The 19,127-nt window shown below is 35.3% G+C and overlaps 2 protein-coding genes across 2 annotated transcripts; one reads left to right on the forward strand and one right to left on the reverse strand.

Moving 5' to 3' along the window:
* The first annotated feature begins 3,629 nt into the window (after window positions 1-3,629).
* On the forward strand, window positions 3,630-14,136 carry LOC132294495 (pectin acetylesterase 12-like). Its single transcript, XM_059792375.1, has 13 exons — window positions 3,630-4,068; window positions 5,028-5,110; window positions 5,773-5,902; window positions 6,085-6,158; window positions 7,280-7,366; window positions 7,444-7,568; window positions 7,669-7,729; window positions 11,328-11,381; window positions 11,522-11,599; window positions 11,849-11,954; window positions 12,060-12,205; window positions 13,565-13,660; window positions 13,845-14,136. Exons 1-13 carry the CDS (start codon window positions 3,861-3,863, stop codon window positions 13,977-13,979), a joined length of 1,383 nt encoding a protein of 460 aa, XP_059648358.1. The 5' UTR covers window positions 3,630-3,860; the 3' UTR covers window positions 13,980-14,136.
* A 2,978-nt stretch (window positions 14,137-17,114) lies between these two features.
* Window positions 17,115-19,045, reverse strand: LOC132294496 (transcription factor MYB61). The gene is made up of 3 exons (XM_059792376.1): window positions 18,682-19,045; window positions 18,402-18,531; window positions 17,115-18,296 (listed from the first exon to the last, which is right to left on the reverse strand). Exons 1-3 carry the CDS (start codon window positions 18,812-18,814, stop codon window positions 17,309-17,311), a joined length of 1,251 nt encoding a protein of 416 aa, XP_059648359.1. The 5' UTR covers window positions 18,815-19,045; the 3' UTR covers window positions 17,115-17,308.
* Between the last annotated feature and the right edge of the window lie 82 nt (window positions 19,046-19,127).

The raw sequence follows: 19,127 nt of genomic DNA on the forward strand, positions 1-19,127 counted from the left end.
TACATATGTTATGGAAGCATGTTGTCATGCCAATGCGACCATATCCATGGTTTATAAAATCCATCATCTACTGGTCTGACATATAAAAATACAATCCCTAACTAAATGATACAATTATTTTTCCTAAAATATATTTCTTTATCTTTCATCACACCGTGGAAGAGCCCAATTCAGTTGACCTTTTTGTCTAAAGATTAAGATGAAGTGAACCTTTTTATACAAACCAATTCAATGAAAATAAAAATAAAATAAAATAAAAAATCGCAAAACCAGAAAAAATGGGAGTAATTCCAAAACCACTTTCCAAACAGCCCCTATGCTTTCCCACCATCAGCTTCCCACCATCAGCCCAAGACCAAGATTTACAAGGTGTAATTGTCCATGACGAAAGTCAAAAACAACTCAGTGACCCGACATGTGACATGGGACCTAGGGATCACGTGCTTTCTCCTGTGTTGATGTTACGTCATCGTAAAAATTTGACCAAGACATGTTCTTTGAAGATGACATGTACGTACATATATATATATATATATATATATATATTATGGGTATGTGTGTTTTTCTGTGTGTATCAACTTTGATGAAATATTTCAACTCGATTTTTTGTGGTTTTATTCTCTACAATATGTATTGCTTTATTCTCTACAATATGTATACATACACTTCTGATTCTTGCTAGCCGATTGCCATACTCATTATCATTGTTATTATTTAATCCTCTTCAAATTTTGTAATGGCGAAAAAACAAAAAAAAAATTTTTTTTTTTTTTGGTTTACACTTTAACTCAGTTCTTACTCTATTCTAGCCATTTAACACATTGGTTTTATTTTTCACTCGTTGGGCAAATGATACATACACAAATATTTAAGACAAATTAATTGATTGTAGTATTTGCCGTGTATTTATAGAATTGAAACATTAATATGTGTATCATAATTCGTTGTATCAATCGATTTGTCTGTGATTACACATTTTTATGAACCAATTCTTTTGATCGATTTAAATAGGTATTCGTCCAAATCGACCACAAATAATCAAAACATGACATCATACAATTTATATGTGAATGTTTATAAAGGGTTGTGGACTTTCTTTGTCTTTTTGTTGAGAATAAAAAAATCTAAAAGAAAATAACACAGATTAAAGAGAAAAACAAAAGAAGAAATCAATATAATAAGAGGGTAGCATAGCCCTATAAATAAAGTAGTACAGATCAAAAGCTGGAACCACCAGTGAAAAACGAGAGTGTTATGTTTATTTTATCAATCAAATCAAGCTTTGCATCATAATTGGGAAAGTCATCAAAAGTTGGCTCAGTCTTTTGATTTTAGCCTCTTTGTTTCACTCAACTGTCGGCAGGTCTTGACCATCCCCTCATTTTTAAATTGTGTTTGATGGTATAGAATTTGAATTTTAAAATTAAAATTTGTAAAAATTGAAAAGAAATTTAATTTAGTTTTTCTAATCACTTTTTTTTAATTCTACAAATTTTAATTTTATACAATCAAACATAATTTTAGTTATAAATAAATTTGTTTGTATATTCTCCTGACATTAGAAAACTCGTTCACGGTTAGATTATTCTCGCAATATAAATATTATAAGAATAAATTAACTCTATAATTATTTTGGTTCATGATAAGTTCATTATTCTTACTTGTTCAATTTAATTTATTTGGTTATGGAATTACTTCATCTTAATAAGAGTGTAAGAGCTGTGTAAGCCTTATAAGATCGACTTCTCTAATTCTCTAGTTTATATTGGGCTTCATTCATATTTATTCAATTCCAAATTTGCCCCTGAACATCTTCAACATGGTATTTCGTCGGTCGTTCTGGTACCACTAAGTAGTAGGTCCTCTGTGTTGAGAAGTAAAATGATTTGTAACCACAGGATTATAATAGGATAAAAAATGAATAACAAGTGTGGTCCACGTCAACAGTAACACACGAAATAAGTAACATAAAAGAAAGAAGAATCACACGTCACATAACACACAGTGTGAGTCTTTCAACAAATATTTTTTAAAAATTGTGATATTAGTAGCATAATACAATTCAAAATTTCGGTCATCGTCATTTGGCCTTCACCATGTATATCAACTCTCTAATCATTGTATACGTGGAGATCTTTTAAATGTGAAAATATGGAGAATAATATCTATACAGATTGAGTAAATTGTTATAAATGATATTAGAAATAATTTTTAGCTGAAAAAAATGAAGAGCTCATGAAAATTAAATCAAGATGCATAGTCTAAAAAATGAGTGATTGTGCCGTCTCACGTCACTTTCATTTTAATGAAAACTAAGAATACTGTGCAAAATAAAAAATATCTACGCAGTTGAACCAACAAGTACAAAAGCCAATTAACCTATGTGAACTACCAAACAACTATCGTTTTCTCAAGGAAGTGGTGTGCATTTCAGCATGCATTAAACGACATTAAACAATTAAGAGAGACAATGACCAGGAAGTGGATTGCAACTCTTTCTTGTTATCATATATGTCCATTTACGGACACAAGTTGTCACAATAATTTAGGCTGTAAAGTGATTTAAGTTAGTTTTAGCAATGGTTCAAAGTGACCAACGTTTTTTGGTAATATGTCACAATGCTGTCTAATTTAATCTATTAAATGAGATGACTAAGGACTCAATGGATGGCAATGCGGCAATTTTGGACAGGTTTATCCTTCCCTTTTCTTCCCCTCAATTGTTTAGAAATTTTCACGTTGTCCTTATTCCCAAACAGCCTAAACAAGGGGCCTTTTTCTCTAGAATGGTTAAGAAAGTGAATGAATGTAATTTTAGATTTCTAGAACTAACTATATATACTAATAAAATAAAATTAATTTAATAATTTACCTAACTAAACGGGACAGGATGACTTACCTTTACCCTTGCTCCGAACTCGCACTGATTTTCATTAATAAAACCCATTTCGGCCCAAATAAACTATACAACCTCCCAAAATTGATATAAAGAAGGTGGAGTGGGGCGGGTATCCGTCCTCACGGGACAAATTGCCATCCTAAGGAGTCTATTCTAAATCTTATTTTAAAAGCCTATCTCATTCAATAATAATCTCTTATTAAATAGATTATCTCTTACGAGGAAAATGACAAGTGACGTATCTAATTAATTTAATGTGAATAATAACTAGTATTTGTATGGCAAATTAATGACATCATAATTCATAAGATGTCTCTCTCACTTACATAAATTAGATTTGCCACTTTGGGGCTTCAAATCATTATACATATAACATATCCTAGTACTTGATTTCTGTCAAATTCAATGTAAACCTGATTTGGGCATATTAATTAGTACCAGCAGTAATTACGTGAATGATTCATATATTATTTAATCCCATTTAAAGATGGGTGACTTACCAAAAGCACAACAGTTTGATGACCTATTGACCGAATACTGTATTCACATCCAACGGTGATGCAGTGCCTGTTGTTTCAATCACTCCCTATCAGCTGTGAGTTTAGCTTTTCCCCTCTTCAATTCTGAAAAGGTTCATATAGGATTCGAAACATGCGTTCAGTACAATTATTATTATTCAATGTTAAAAGTAAATAAAAAAAGTAAATATTCTTTAAAATGCCCGGCAAAAACACCATTGTCAATACTTAGCTCACAACATTCATTACTTTCTCTCTCTATTATCTTCTTTTACTTTCCTCCCTCCGGAATCAGATTATTGTTTCCGTGTTTTGCTCTCTTTCGCTTTCTCTCACACACAGTCACACACACATGCTTTTCTGTAATGGAATAATAGCATAGGGGTTGATTTGTTTTCTGTCTCACAAACATACACACACAGTCGAGTGAGAGTAGCATATCCATGACGAAGATTGTGTGTTTGTGGGTTGTAATCGTTAGTGGATTAATGTGTAGCAGATGGGTTGTTGATGGTCATGAGTATGATTATTTCAACAAAACAGAACTACCATTTTTGGAGTCCTTTTATGGAATCTCTGCTGCTGCTACTGGTGATAATCCTCTTATGATAGGCCTCACCCTTATTCAAGGAGCTAATGCCAAAGGAGCTGGTATTGATCTCTCTAGAATTGTGTGTCTGAATTTTTATGCTGATTTCTTTGTTACTTCACATATTGTCGCTTGATCTATATCTACATTGTGTTGATTCCACTATTTTTTATTTTTTTTGTAATTTATTTTAGTTGAAAATCATGTATCATTGTCTTGTCCGTGTGATACCCACTTGTGAATATGCTTGCTCGTGATATCAGAAATTAGATTTTACCCATTGTATATTTTTATTCACTAATTTTTTATTTTTTAATCTCACGGGCGGATTATTTTTCATTATATTTATTTTCTATATTCAAAATAACTTTCATAAGTCTCTTGTTTTTGCATTGGTGATTTTATTTATTTTGTGTAATTCACATTCTTACACCAGTTGAGTGATCTAATTGGTGACCTTTTTTCATACCCGTTTTCTAGATGCTTGCATCTCTCTCACACAATTAAAGATAACATCATTTGTTTATTGGGTAATTTTCGAAAAAAAAAATCATTTGTTTATTGGGTGTCCCTCTTGTGTATGTGAGAAACTCTCACTTTTAATTTTACATGGTAAATTTATTCTTATATGTAGTGGAGGAGCCACATATAGTCCAATGGGTTTTTTGATTTTTGATTTTTGATTTTTGTTTTTTTGATTATGTATATTAATTTTAAAAGTTGTGAACTTACCCCTCTAAAATTGTTAAAAATGTTTAGCCTTAGGCTTTTCAACCCCTTTCTTCTATCAAATATTCTCTTTTCTTTTCCAAATTCTCTGTCCCTCATTCTCATGTTCCACACCAATTTCATCTCCTCTATTTTGGCCATTAATGTCTCCCTCTTTTATTCTATTAATCTCTCTCCAAAGCAAAACCACCCGGTGAAAAAACTATATCAATCTCAGATCTTGACTCTAAGCTCGTATGCTACAAACTTTAATGATCTAATCCCCTTTTCCTTGTGTGTTTTACTTTTACAGTCTGTTTGGATGGAACATTACCTGGTTATCATATACATCGTGGATATGGTTCAGGGGCAAATAGTTGGCTCATACAGTTGGAGGTTTGTGTGACAGCTTTACAAATCATTCTATTGTAAGCTATTAATACATCATTAATAACACAATTAGATCTATAGTTCTTTATAAGTCCTGGGATTCTAGTGTCTGGAATGCTAGAATTTTGATAAAATTAATTATTTCCATTATAAAGAATTAGTATTTCTTGTGGCAACCAGAGCTCGTAAATCTAAAAAACATTTTATGCTGTTTTGATGACCTTAAAAAAGAATAAAAAAAGTATATAGTAGTTTAGTTTAGACTGCAGAGAACGATGAAGTGATTTTATAGTTTTTAGCAGTGTGTTACAACTTACAAGCATTGCATTTGGCTCACCTAAAGTAATTATTTTGCTGTCATTCATTCTCGGTGCAAGTATATTTAAGAATTTTTCTTGAAATTCTCAATCCTATCTTATTTGCAAGACAAGTTTTGAAACATCTTAGATGACAAGTTATATACCTATCAATCATGTAGGAAATATTATCCATCTTCGGTTTTAGTATTATTCTTTTGTTTTTTTTGATAAGTACTTTCAGTTTTAGTATTATTCAATTTTTCATGTATGCAAATTTATGGGTAACAGAAGTCATGCTGCAGATCTTTTCAATTAAATCTAATGCTGTCCTTGGTTGAGAACCCAACTTTGTGAAACATCTTGTTGCAGGGTGGAGGATGGTGTAATACCATTAGATCTTGTGTTTACCGCAAAACAACTCGGCGTGGATCATCAAACCATATGGAAAAGCAGATACCATTTACAGGAATACTGAGCAACAAGGCTGAAGAAAATCCAGGTTCTCTCTCAAACTACTTATCTCAAATCTTCAAATGCAAATCCACTTTTTCGTTCAAGTTGTTGTTAATATTAGTATTGTTGTCGTCATCGTCGTCAATGTTGTTGTTGTAGTTATTGCTTCTGTTTGGCCTTTGCACATGACTGAAAGTTTTCTCACTCCATGGGGTTTCTATGTGCCAGATTTTTTCAACTGGAATAGAGTAAAGCTTCGTTATTGTGATGGTGCTTCCTTTGCAGGGGATGGTGAAGATAAGGTTGGTTTGAATATCTCTGTTTTCTATTTTTCATGTATGATTGATTGCGATGTCTTTTTGGCTTCCAAAAATTGGAACAGAAGAAATGAAACCTCGGACCTTACAGCCAACATTCTGATCCCGGATAATTTTAAAATGTTATATATTAAGGTTATTTTCTTTTCCTCCTATTTTTTTGGTAATCAAATGGTGCATAGGGGCATGAGGTTTGTGGAAAATATTTGTCTGGACTAAATCAGTTTATGTTGTCTATTTTCTTTAGATGACTTGCCAAATAAAATTCTCTAGATTTGCTGTAATTATGATAATGAAGAAATCACAGAATTATGTTTCTGGGATTAACATTGCTCCCTTAAAAATGGATTTTTAGGTTTTTGCTTAATTACATGTGATCTTCTCTTGATATGTGATGATAAAACAGGTGTTTTTATACATATTATGTGTGTGTGTGTGTGTTCTTTAGGCTAGTCTTCAGCCATAATAACATTGTACAACTGGATACGTGAGAAATTGAAGTTAATGATTACTTGGAAGAGATAGCAAATGACAATCAGCTTCTTGACCCACGAAATCCTACATCTAATCAGTGCAGGTTTGGGCCATGACAGTGGATCTTTTTCCTACCAGCTACTTTGCATATTCTGACAGCTAAAATGTTGTTATGATCTTTCCAAATTATAGTACTAAACATTTATTTTTGCAAATCAAAAGAATTTATTTTTTCGCTGATAAAGAAGACACAGAAAATATGGAAGTCCATAGAGAACACCTACGTAGTAAGTCTCAGTAACAGCCAGTAGTAGGTCAGGTAGTATCCCGTTCGTCCTTGAACCTTAACTTCACGGACTCAAGTCTCCTTGTTGACTCACAACACTAATAAGTGGTGCTTGGAGGGGTAGATTGGACACTAACTTGCAAAAAGTATTATCCAATGTTGACCTGCTTTCGTGAAGTGCTAGGAGGGGAAGATTGGAGACAAACCTATCTTTTGGCATTATTTTTGCACGAAGTGGCTGCTCTCAAACTTGAACTCGCATCCTCACATTGTCAATCCGAGCTTTTACCTTTGCGCTAAGTCCTGACCCATGTTCTTAGTACTAAGTACTTATTTTTATTTTTAGGCTGAACAACTGCAATTCAGAGGACAACGTATATGGTTGGCTGCCATGGAAGATTTAATGTCAAAGGGGATGCGCAATGCCAACCAGGTTTTATATTTAATAAAATTTCCAAATTTATTTCTTCCCACCATTATTCTTCATGTTATATAATGGGTGTGTTTCAGGCTCTTCTTTCTGGTTGCTCTGCTGGGGGTCTAGCTTCTATATTGCACTGTGATGAGTTCAGTGATTTATTTCCTACTGGTACTAAAGTCAAGTGCTTGAGTGATGCTGGATTATTCCTTGATGCGTAAGTACCTATGGAACTTGTATGTGTGTATGCTTCTTGCTTCTTGGCCTAGTTATTGGAATTTTATGTTTCTATAATGGCCGTTGCTGGATTTATATAGAGCTGATGTTGCTGGTGGGCACACCCTGAGGAATTTCTTTGGAGGCGTGGTTAGCTTGCAGGTACTTAAAATTTTACATTTCCTGTTCTTTTATACTATTTAAAGTTTATGACCAACTGTACATACCAAGATTCCGAACTTCAATTTGGTTTACCTATGGTTGAGTCGCAGTCAACTGGGGGTAATGTGTTGAAATTTTAAACCTAAACATTAATTCGAGTTCAAGAATATATTTAATCAAAATTCAAATTGCATTTGTTTTTGTAACTTCTTGAAATTTTGAAGCCACAAATGTGTTGCCCTTAAATGCACAATCTAGAGAGATATAGTTGTAAAAAATCGTTGTTTGTCTCATGATATATATCGACTTTGCCTGTGCTTCCTTTTTCTTTTTTTGGGAAGGGGAAAAAAAAAAGAACAAAAAAAGAAAAGATTAAGAAGCTAAAAGTGCTTTGGAGCTGCAGCTCCACTCCCATTCTTCAGTAAGAGGTGACAGAACTACCTCTTGGCTTGTATGAAGATAGACTTGGCCTATTCCTGTCAAGAACCAATTTCGCAAGACCATACCTACGGAAATTGGCTCTCTAAAAGCAGAGATCAGCCTGCACTCCTAATTTCTGCTAAAGACATTTTGATAGTCTGAAATTGGAGCTCCTTTTGTATCCAAGTCTCTATCTGATGTTTGGATCAAAGAAATAGAAGCCTGGTCATCTGTTTTGCATCTCGATTTCCTAAATTCTCCAAACAAGCATAAAGGGCTTGTCAAATTCCTTCAAAATTTTTTGTGATGCTAGAACAGACTCTGAAATTCATTTAAAGCCAATCATCCATATACCTTCGGGAAGATGGAATCAAACTCCCAGCAGCAGGTGGCTCCTGGATTGGAGACAGAGGTTCCATCTGAGTTGACCTTGTTGCAGAAGTAATTCTGTGCTCATACTTGGGCTTGGATAACCTGTATCAACTTCTTAGGTAATAACATGTAGAAAAATGAACAGGGTTGGAGAGAAGAAGAGATGAGGGGGCAAATAAAGCCTCTTTCCTTCTGTTTCAGAGATGCCAAACACATATTGCAAAGGTGGTGGGCCAGTCACTGTGAATGGAGGCTTAAATTTGGGCATAAGGGGATTTTGGATAAAACCAGGAAAGCAGGAGTTTATAATAAAAGGAGGCATGGTGTTCACCCTATCCCAGACAACTCTAGCAACGGAACATTTCCCAAAGGCATGTAAGGAATCTTCATGCATTTGGAACGTCTAGGGCAAGTAGGATCTGGTCATGTCTAGTGACCCTGTACCAATAAGAAATTCTTCTTTTGCAGTTTTCCAAATAAAGGTCTTAACTCCGGGAGATTCTTACTTTCCTACTAACTTATCAGTTAGTGATGGGGCGCCAAAGGGTTCAGGCTGTCTAGATTTAAGGTATAGCCGTGTGTAATCCTCCTTTTATAACAAGTCTGCCTACCGTGGAGGAAGATCTGCCAAGGGGTTGTTCCATCAGAGGCTCTTCATCAACCCAATGACAAGTGCAGCATTTGATGGAGGTACCATCACCCACCTTCCATATCTCCTGCCTTAAGAAGGTTCCTAGCTGATAGAATGCTTTCATAAGCATAGGAAACATTGGTAATCTGTGGCTGAAGCTGGAAGAATATTCAATTCTAACACAAGCTAGAAGTTTGGTCCAAATAGTAGGAGTTCATTAACCATTCTACAGCCTAATTTACCAAGTTAGTTTTTCCCACTCCTTGGGGCTCCCTTTTTGTGTGAGTTTCACTTTCATATAATCACATTGGCATGTGTCCATTACTGGCATCCAATACCTGTATGTGATGGGGCAGCTTTGCCTGCTGTCTAAGGCCCTCTACTCGTTCTGTTTGACTCACTTTGCCCCCGTCGAATTGGAGTTGTTCCCTTGCTTGATTGTGACCTCTGCAACTGGTTTGTCTGGCCATTCTCATCCAGATAACTAAGTTTGCTACACTGTTAAAGACACAAGCTGCATTGGTTTTGACTTGAGGCAAAGCGGCTTGTTTAGGTCAATACCAATCACAACAGGTAAATTTGCCTTTACTCACATCAACTGTTGCTGTGTCAATTCTCTTTGCCTTATCGATGCCATTTTCTAGCGTGGAGCATCCTAGAGTGGAACTACAAAGACATGAGGCAAAATTTTGAGGTAATAACGTGCCACTACCTATAGACCTTCAGAGGGAACCTTGGTATAGTTGGATGATTGTCAGAAGCAGAAATAGTAGAAGTCTACAACTCAAATTACCAGTTTAACTCTCTTCAGACCTAATTCTCTCAATGCTGCTACAGAGAAACTTACACCCCACCATCTTTCCTATTGCTTTCAGTCAATGCATTCTTCATCAGTTTCCTGATGTGAAGTTTAATATACTTGGAGTGGTGAACAGAGGGCTAACCCTCTTGATTGACTGAAACACAATTTCCCTATCACCATCATTGTCTGACAACAACGAACCTTTAGAATCCGGTTTCCAACCGTAGGGTTTGAACTAGAAGCATCACCTCCAAACCTTGCTCCTCTATAATCCATGGACAGGATCTCATCAGCAAAGTTTTATTCCATAACCATGGTTGAAATCCATTTTGGGGCTATTACGCGGTAGCGGGTAGCCTTACCAAGTGGGCTTTGCAAGGATGTATCAGAATCTCAATCCTGCTTTATTTTAATGGTCTTACGCACCGGGTGATCCTCTTCTTCCAGTGAGCGCTGGGATGGGGGTTTTGTATACATGCTATCAGGTTTTTCCATAACTGTGGTTGAAAATTATTCTGGCACTATTGCGCGATAGAGGGTAGCATGAATAAGTGTGTAAAGGATGGACCAGAATCTCAACCCATGCTTTATTTTATTGGTGTTATGCACTAGCTGATCCTCCTCTTCTAGTGAGCGTTGGAATGGGGGTTCAGTGTACATGCTAGCAGGTTCACATTAGCCCTATGTCTTACATTATTGTACCTTTATTTATACTGCTGTGCAACAATTTGTTCAACCTTTCACATAAATTTTGATATAGTCTTAACTACAAGTCTGCGGCTACACAACTGGTAAAATGGAGATTATTAAGCAAGAATTTTCTAGGGAACTTGTAGGAATGTGGCCTTATTGCTTTCAAGTGCTTAACATGCACTTGGATATTATGTCAATGGCTGCTCTAAGATTCTAAGACTACAGTAGAAGTTGAAGTGCAGTTAGATAAGAATTATATCATTAGTTATAATTGTACTTTGCAACAGTTAGATAAGAATTATATCATTAGTTATAATTGTACTTTGCAAATAAATTAATAGGCTTCCAATTTACAAATAGTAAGATTTAATGAAGGGGTAGAGTAACATGGTGTCAAAAAATAAAAAATAAAAATAATAATAATAAATGATTAAGCAGGGGAAAAAAGAAACCTTCATGTTACATTGAACTCAGAATTGTAATATTTTAATAAAGTGAGTCATGCTCTAGTGGTAGAAAACCTCAAAAAACCTGATAGTTGACATCATCAGCAATTAAAAGTCAAATGCCATGCTTGTCAAATAACTTCTGAATCATGGGTTCCCAGTTATTTCTTCTTTAAGTGTAATCATCCATCATTCTTTCATGTTTACTGATGGAAATTTGTATAATTACCACAGGGGGTGCAAAAGATCCTGCCAAGTACTTGTACTAGCCAACTTGATCCAACTTCAGTGAGCTTTTCATCTTTTCTTTACTTCTCTCAGCACATACATGCACATAAAATTCTGTTACCACTTATATGCTATCAAACTCACCTTGTCTTCGTATATATAATAATTATATATATATACATATATATTTTTTTTTGCAGTGCTTCTTCCCGCAAAATTTGATTGCCAACGTCAAAACCCCATTATTTCTTCTTAATGCTGCCTATGATGCATGGCAGGTAACATTTCTTTTCGTGGATTTTAAAATTCACTGAATGATGCACTGAAATGTCTAGGCTGCGTAGAGACTTAGACACTACATGCTAGCCTACCCAAGTCTGGCTTTTGTCCAGGATTGGGCAATAAGTTGCCTTGTAAATTAGCAGTTGAATAACTGTAATGGCTGGTTTGATAAATTGAACATCTCTCCCCCAAACCCCCCCACCCCCCCCCCCCCCCCCCCCTCCCCCCTCCTCCTAAAAATTCAGGTCCAGGCCAGTTTAGCTCCCTCATCAGCCGATCCTCATGGCAATTGGCTTGAATGCAAAAGGAACTATGCAAGTTGTTCTGATTCCCAAATCCAGTTTCTGCAAGGTGATTTCATATATGAAATAGCTCAAATATTGAGTTTTGTATCAGCTTAAAATAACACGAGGTTAATCAATTGATCTTCATAATTCTTTTCGTTATTTGGAACAGAATTCAGGAATTATATGCTGAATGTGATAAAAGGCTTCTCGACGTCCGAAAAGAATGGATTGTTCATAAATTCATGTTTTGCTCATTGCCAGACAGAAAGGCAGGATACATGGTTTGCTGATGATTCTCCTCTTATTGGCAGCAAGGTACAGCTGACGCAGTTAACCTCTCTCACTAGTTAGAACTTACAATTAACCCCTACTACACTTTTATTAAGTAGAAATTTAAGCTTGCACATGAAGATTGTGCAAGTACGTTAACATCTATTTCCTTACACGTGCACTCAGACACACGCTTACAAATGAAGAGGCCTACAACCTTATAGGGTTATTAAGATTTTAACTTATTATAATTCTCATTTTAGGAGAGCATCCCAAGTAATCCACTAAAGGAGCTGGATAAATTATGCTGAAGCCATTGAGTAGATGTCCTTAGTTTATGCCTCTTTGAGACATCACTGCGTGGACAGTAGCTTTTTATGGTCTTGTGTCTATTCATTAAGGGTGAAATTAACACACCTAAGATTTTTTAAAATCTCTAATGCTTCTCAAAGTTTTACGTAGCATATATTGTTTTGAGGTTTACTCATGAGTCTAGAGCTTACAATGCCTAACTTTGCACATTCTATTTTAATCTCTTAAAACACTGCACAGAAACATAAATGATATATATTAAAAGATGAGCGAGTCTTAAGAAATGATCAGCTATAGATAGCATGAGAGGAGGTTTAAAATCCCAACGGGAAAAGGAATTACAACTGCACCTCTCTGTGTGCGTGCATGCGTGCGTATGTGAACCAACTCTGATGCTATTTGTTAGCTGATATTTTTAAGTATTATGTTTTCCCGTAAAATGTAATTGCTGTTATTTGCTTTCCATTATATATTTTATTTGGAAAAGATAAAGTACACCAGAAATTGAACCAATATAAAGGTAACCTTATCACCACTACAATAAGTCTTAACTGCGTTTTTCTTAATTATTATCTAAAAATATCTCTTACTTGTCAGATAAGCTATTTTGATATTTTCAAGTACCTTTCTGACCAGGTTTTTGTTTGAAATTTATTTTGTTTTGTGAAAGTACTTAAGCTCTTGACCTTCAATAATAGGGAATTCTAATTATTGTCTAATAATGAATGGTATACGATTCAACAAATAGATATCTTAGGTTATTCATTATTGGCAGACAGTTATTCGTAGAGAGTTCAGAGACTCAGAGAGGTTTGAGAGTAAGGTTTGAGTGATTAAATGCTTTTGCAGACACCTTTGATTTCTTTTCGTAGACTTTAATCTTCTCTTCTCATATCTTGTTGAACCAATAAATAGCATTTTTTTGTTTGCTTGTGATTTTTTTTATTTTATTTTATTCTTATTTTGTATTATTTTCTGTGATTGTTTGTGAACAATATCAACACTTGTCTTTGTGCTCTCGTTACATAGGTAGTCTCATCAACTAAAGAGTTATGAACTATCTAATAATATCAAATGTTCCATATTGTGCAGGGGATTGCGCTAGCTGTTGGAGATTGGTATTTCGGTCGAGAAGGGACTATGGCCATCGACTGTGCATACCCTTGTGACAAAACTTGCCACAATCTGGTTTCTAAATAAACCAGCATTTTTATTTTATATTTTAGATTGCCTCATTCATCAAGTCATTTTATTATGCAATATTCATCTCTCATTTATATTAACTTTGCAACTAGGGAAAATTCATGTCAGAAAATAAAATTTTTATTCGCTGGGAAGGGTAAATGGTTCTCTTTTTCCTTTTTCTTTTTAGGTTCAGAGAAGTGCAAAGGGTGATGCGGAAACGTCGTTACTCTATACAGTGTCTTGCTCTTGTTGCTTTTATCCTAGGTTACAATGCAGTGTCTTGCTATTGTTGATTTTAACCTATGTTACATGGACTCGGTAATGTGTCAGCTATATGTTGCATGGACATTGCTAAATATTCATATTGCTTAATCTTTTTATTTTATTTTGTAGAGCAAAACAATGTCTTTATTTAGCATAATGTTTCTTATGAGAACTCTACTTGTTTTGAAGTAATAATATAATTAATTTGAATTAAAGTGCTGGACATTTCATATTCATATTCAAGCATTCTGCATGTATATGGTACAGGAATTAATGTAACTTTTATCATTGATTATTTAATGCTCAATGTTAGATCTAAACAATTTTGAGGAATATTGTTTGAAGAGGTTTTACTGAAGGTTTTAGTTTGGTTCAATTTCATAACCCTGTAAAACTTGAGCATAAGCACAACATGGACAGTGTTGATCATGACTCACAAGGCTCAGAATACAAACACAACCATACATGTATATTCTGCTTTTACACCAATTGGTGCCTTCTCATTAGGGTGTACACGGTTTGGATTGAATCAATTTTAGGACAAGTTAGAACCGATTCACTCTTGAAACCGAACCACACACACACAATCCCATGAAGAAAAAAAAAAAAAATACTCCCTCTTTGGGCTTGGTACAAATAAGTAGTTATACAGGACACTTTTTTACGTTTCAAAAAGGACAGGCTCTAAAAGTTGGGCCAGGCTACAAATGGGCTTCTAATACTTACACTCTGGGCTTTATACGAAACTTGTCCACTAGTCTGAGTTCAGGGACTCTTTGGGAATCTAAAGAATCGATTTATCTGGTTCATTGAAACCCAACATTGAGTTGAAGAAAATGTCTTCTATTTTATCTTATCTTTTGTGAGAAGTTGGTTCAAGCTAGAACTGAATTCAGGCTATCTCTTTTGTACACGTGATTGTTCAGAGAAGGGTAGAGTCAGAAACTTAAATTTCACAAAGTGGGAGCTAAGTCACATAAAGCGGGAGCGAGAGCGAATTCAAGAACGGGAGCGTGAGAGCGGTAGAATTAAGTTATAAATAGTGAGAATTTGAGCCAGAGAGCGCGCGGAGCGTAAGAGTGGGAGCGCGTTCAGAGCGTGAGAGCGACACCTATTGAGAAAGATTGTATGACTTTGGGAGTGTGAAAATGACAAAATCTAAGTTGTAGAATAGGAGTCGGAATAAAAGCATGCATGAAGCGTAAGAACAAGAGTGCACACAAAATGTAAAAGCTACGCCTATTGAGAAAAATTGTCACTTAGCTCTGAACCATCTAGTTCACATTGAGTGATCCAAATTCATAGAGAACTAGCAGGTTTACCTCACATGAATCAGCATAGTAAAAGATAAAACTAGTTCTCAATTGAATTGGTTCTTGAGTTCTTCAAACAACCCCAGCTCAATCCTAGTCACATTTTATTATATGGTGGACGGCAATACTTTATTTGAAGCTAACATGGTCTGAAATTGACCCTTCAAAAAAAAATTTAATATGGTATGAAATTGGTGTCATCGGCGTAAGTAGCGAAATAATAATTATAGTCAAGCCAAAATTCCTAAATTTTTTAACACAAATTTTCTAAGTTTGTCCATTTTGATGGACCTTTTTTTTTTTTTCGTGAAGTGGAATTGAAATTAGAAGGAAACATTGTGGAAAGCTTCATGATAATTGATCCAAATCAATCAAATGAGCAATTTCCTGAGAAGCATAGACCTCGCAGACTCGTAAGATGGCAAAATACTCTGTCTTGTCGGGTACTCGTCCCATCCAGTCCCATTTATAACAGTTATGGGGGTGGTTAAATGGTTTTGGGGCGGTGATAGAGATTAGGATTGAAAACCCGCATGATTATGGGACGTGGATGAGGAAAGGTTACCTCATCCCGCCCCGCCCCGTTTCGTTTATAGTGATGAATTACAATTTTATCCTTATACTTTATTTTATATTCAATAATATTAGGTATATTAAACAAATCTTATTTCATTCTATTTCAATCACTAAATATTCACTTGTATTATTCTTATCCTTGAACTTACATGTTTTAAAGAAAAAGAGGTTAGACACTTGAATGTACATTCATAATTTGGTTTCTAGTAATATATAAGATGAAGAGTTCAAGATGTTGAGTGTTCAAAATGTGTGGGCCAAGTGCTCCACATGTGTCCGCCAAATGTTCAAAATAATAAAAGTTATTTCTTAAATATAACCACGACCATAAAATGTTTGACTTGTATTCATAAAGTGTCGGTGTCCACGGTTCATATACGATCACAGAATTTCATATACAGAACCGACACGAGTACCTTATTGAAATGTCCATACTTGTTAGGCAATCCCCCTTCCCTTCCTAATATCCTTTTCGAGGCACAACTCTTGTGCTCTAAGAAAGCATTGAATTTTCCTCTCCTCTCTTACTCTTAAACCATCAACATTAAGGCATATCTCCATCAAAGAACCCCCTCCCCTGTTCCCCCCATGTGAAGTTAAAGATGTCCACATATGATAATTTGTATGAAATTTTTGGCTTTCTGATTCACCAAGAAATCAAATATTCCTCTCTATATAAAATAAAAAATAAATAAAAAAATATATATATTAAGCTGAATTGGATATTCTTGCTTCACCTATGTTTATGATAATGCTAGTACATCAATAAATTACAAGACATGTCATTGTCCTTTCATATTAACTAGCTGGTGAGTGTTTTTTCTTTGTTGTGGGGTTTAGCCTCCTTTTCAAGTGGGAAGTGCAATACAACCCATCAGATATATGCTTCCAAGTCCTTTCCGATGACATAAAAGTAAAGGTAGACAACTGTAATTCATTGTCTTCATGAATCATGACCATTGATTCCTGAGGGGACTCTCAAAAGTTGAAACCATATCCATTTCTAGGAGCCAACAGTAAGCTCCCACTTAAGAAAAAAAAAAAAAATGGAATCTTTGATCTTCCACTAAAATATCACTTGTAACCATTTCATATATTTCATATTCTGAAAAGGGCTATCAAAAAGAACATAGTAGTGTTGAAGTAATGAAAGAATTTCAGAAAACCAAAACAGATTTGGATATATAGCAGATAGTCACCATCTCCATTTTAAAAGGTGAAAAGAGATATGGATATATATATTTTATATGTGTATATATTTATAGGTTAAACCTGATTATGACAATAGACTTCACAATGGAACATAGAAGATGAAAAAGATACTATAACTAGACAATCTGTAATCTACAATTTGACAGCTGAGCTGAACATTGTTTCTTTCATGAATATTTGGTAATATAAAGCTAAGAACTTTCTAAATATCAGACCTATACACAAAATAGCAAGAAAATTTTGTTATCAGACCTTGAAGACTTCTATAATTCCTTCCTTCTGGAGGCTAAGGAAAATGTCCAAAGATGGGAGTAAGTATCTGGGAATTCTTACTGTATTCATACGCGCCTTGTAAAGATTGTTGCAGCTGGTTCTGAGGCCAAGTAGTGTCTGATCCATCTGTATTAATATGCATTTCAGGTTTAGGCTCACTGTACACATCTTGAGCAGTTTGGTTTTGAATTGCACTTCCTAGTGAAGTTTGGAGAAATTCAGACCATTTGGTGTCTTCAGGATTGTCTTCTAGTGCATGATTTTGGGCTTCTTTCTCGGATTTTACATAGTCTGTCTGACACCATGAGAAGGCACTACTGTTGTCAATCAATGTTCCAAAGTCCCAATTGTGGACACCACTGACATTTGAAGAGCCTATTGAAGGACTATTAGAGGGTGAACTAATGGAAGGCTTGAAACTTGTTGGATTGGTGAAAATTGAGCTTGACATGGACGGTAAAACAGTGGGTGTCATCACAGATTTGAATCCAGAAATCATCTCAGAAGATGTGGGGTGGTTTGGATTGACAAAGAGACTCGTGTTTGGGCTCATTGAGAGCCCTATATTAGCCCCATAGAAAGGGAAATCCCCTGCAAAATCAGAGGCCTTGCAACTAGTGCTTGGCCTGTCATGGGAAGTGAGAATGCTATCTTGGAAGAATTCATGGGTTGGTGGTGGTGTTGTGAAACTTCTGCACTTGTTTTCGATAACTTGGTGGCAGTCCACAGCCGTTGGAGGTGGCTTCGGCTTCTGCACTGCCATTCCCTTGTCCGATGAATTTTCAGCCTTCACGATTTTCAGTTCATTGGATCCCGAAAATGATGTCTCATTGATTTTGGTGGTTGTGGGCACTTTCTCCTCATTCTCAACCTCAGACAGTGGTTTGTGTGTGTTGGGGTCAATTCCTCTCTGCCTTAGCTTCTTCTTGATGGATGAGTTCCATAAATTCTTTATTTCATTGTCGGTTCTTCCCGGTAATTGAGCTGCAATTTGAGACCATCTGATGAAGAATGCACAAGAAACCTGTTTTGTCAAACTCAATGTCCCACAAAAAAAAAAAAAAAATTAGTGGTGAGTGAGTGATAACAAAGTATATATAAACTACCTGTTGCCTAGAACTGCATGGAGTTCAATTATCAAATTCTCTTCTTCTTGTGAGAATGTCCCTCTGTTCAAATCAGGCCTCAAGTAGTTGATCCACCTTAATCTGCAACTCTTCCCACACCTTTGCAAACCTGCCAGTGTATGGTATAATGTTGGAAAAATCACAAGAAAGTTGAGTTCTCAATACCCTTCTTTCTTTCTTTTTTGTCCTTATTTTATTTTATTTTTTTCATTTTAAAAGAAACACAAGGATTTGAGCAAAAAAAGAAAAAAGGGTGTACCTGCTAGTTTAGGGACAGAGCTCCAACAGCCATGTCCATGCTTAGTTATATGCTTTACAAGTTTCTCATCTTCCTCTGGAGACCATAGGCCTTTCCTTAGCTTCTGCTTATAACAGCAAGAGTGCCTTCCCATGTGGCTTGCTGTCTTCTAACTGCAGTGTTGGCAAAAGCTATGCAGAGATAAAGAGACCTGTATAATGTGAATTGTCAGCAAAAGGAGAGGAATCTTGGAAGTGGCTTTTAGGAGACAGAGAGAGAGTTTATAAGGAGATTTATAAAATGAAATGGCAGCCTGGGTAAGGAATCAAATTAATATCAGTAGCCTCAGAGAAATGTCATATTCAAGACTTGATTCCAAATTGTGGGGTTTTTTTTTAAAATTAAAAATATATATATATATATATATGGTTTTTAAATTTATAATTTGATTGTTCTTGTGTTCTTTG

Source organism: Cornus florida, unplaced genomic scaffold (assembly GCF_030987335.1).
Source record: "Cornus florida cultivar Cherokee Brave unplaced genomic scaffold, ASM3098733v1 CherokeeBrave_3.0.0_Hap2_Chr02, whole genome shotgun sequence".
Lineage (NCBI taxonomy): Eukaryota > Viridiplantae > Streptophyta > Magnoliopsida > Cornales > Cornaceae > Cornus > Cornus florida.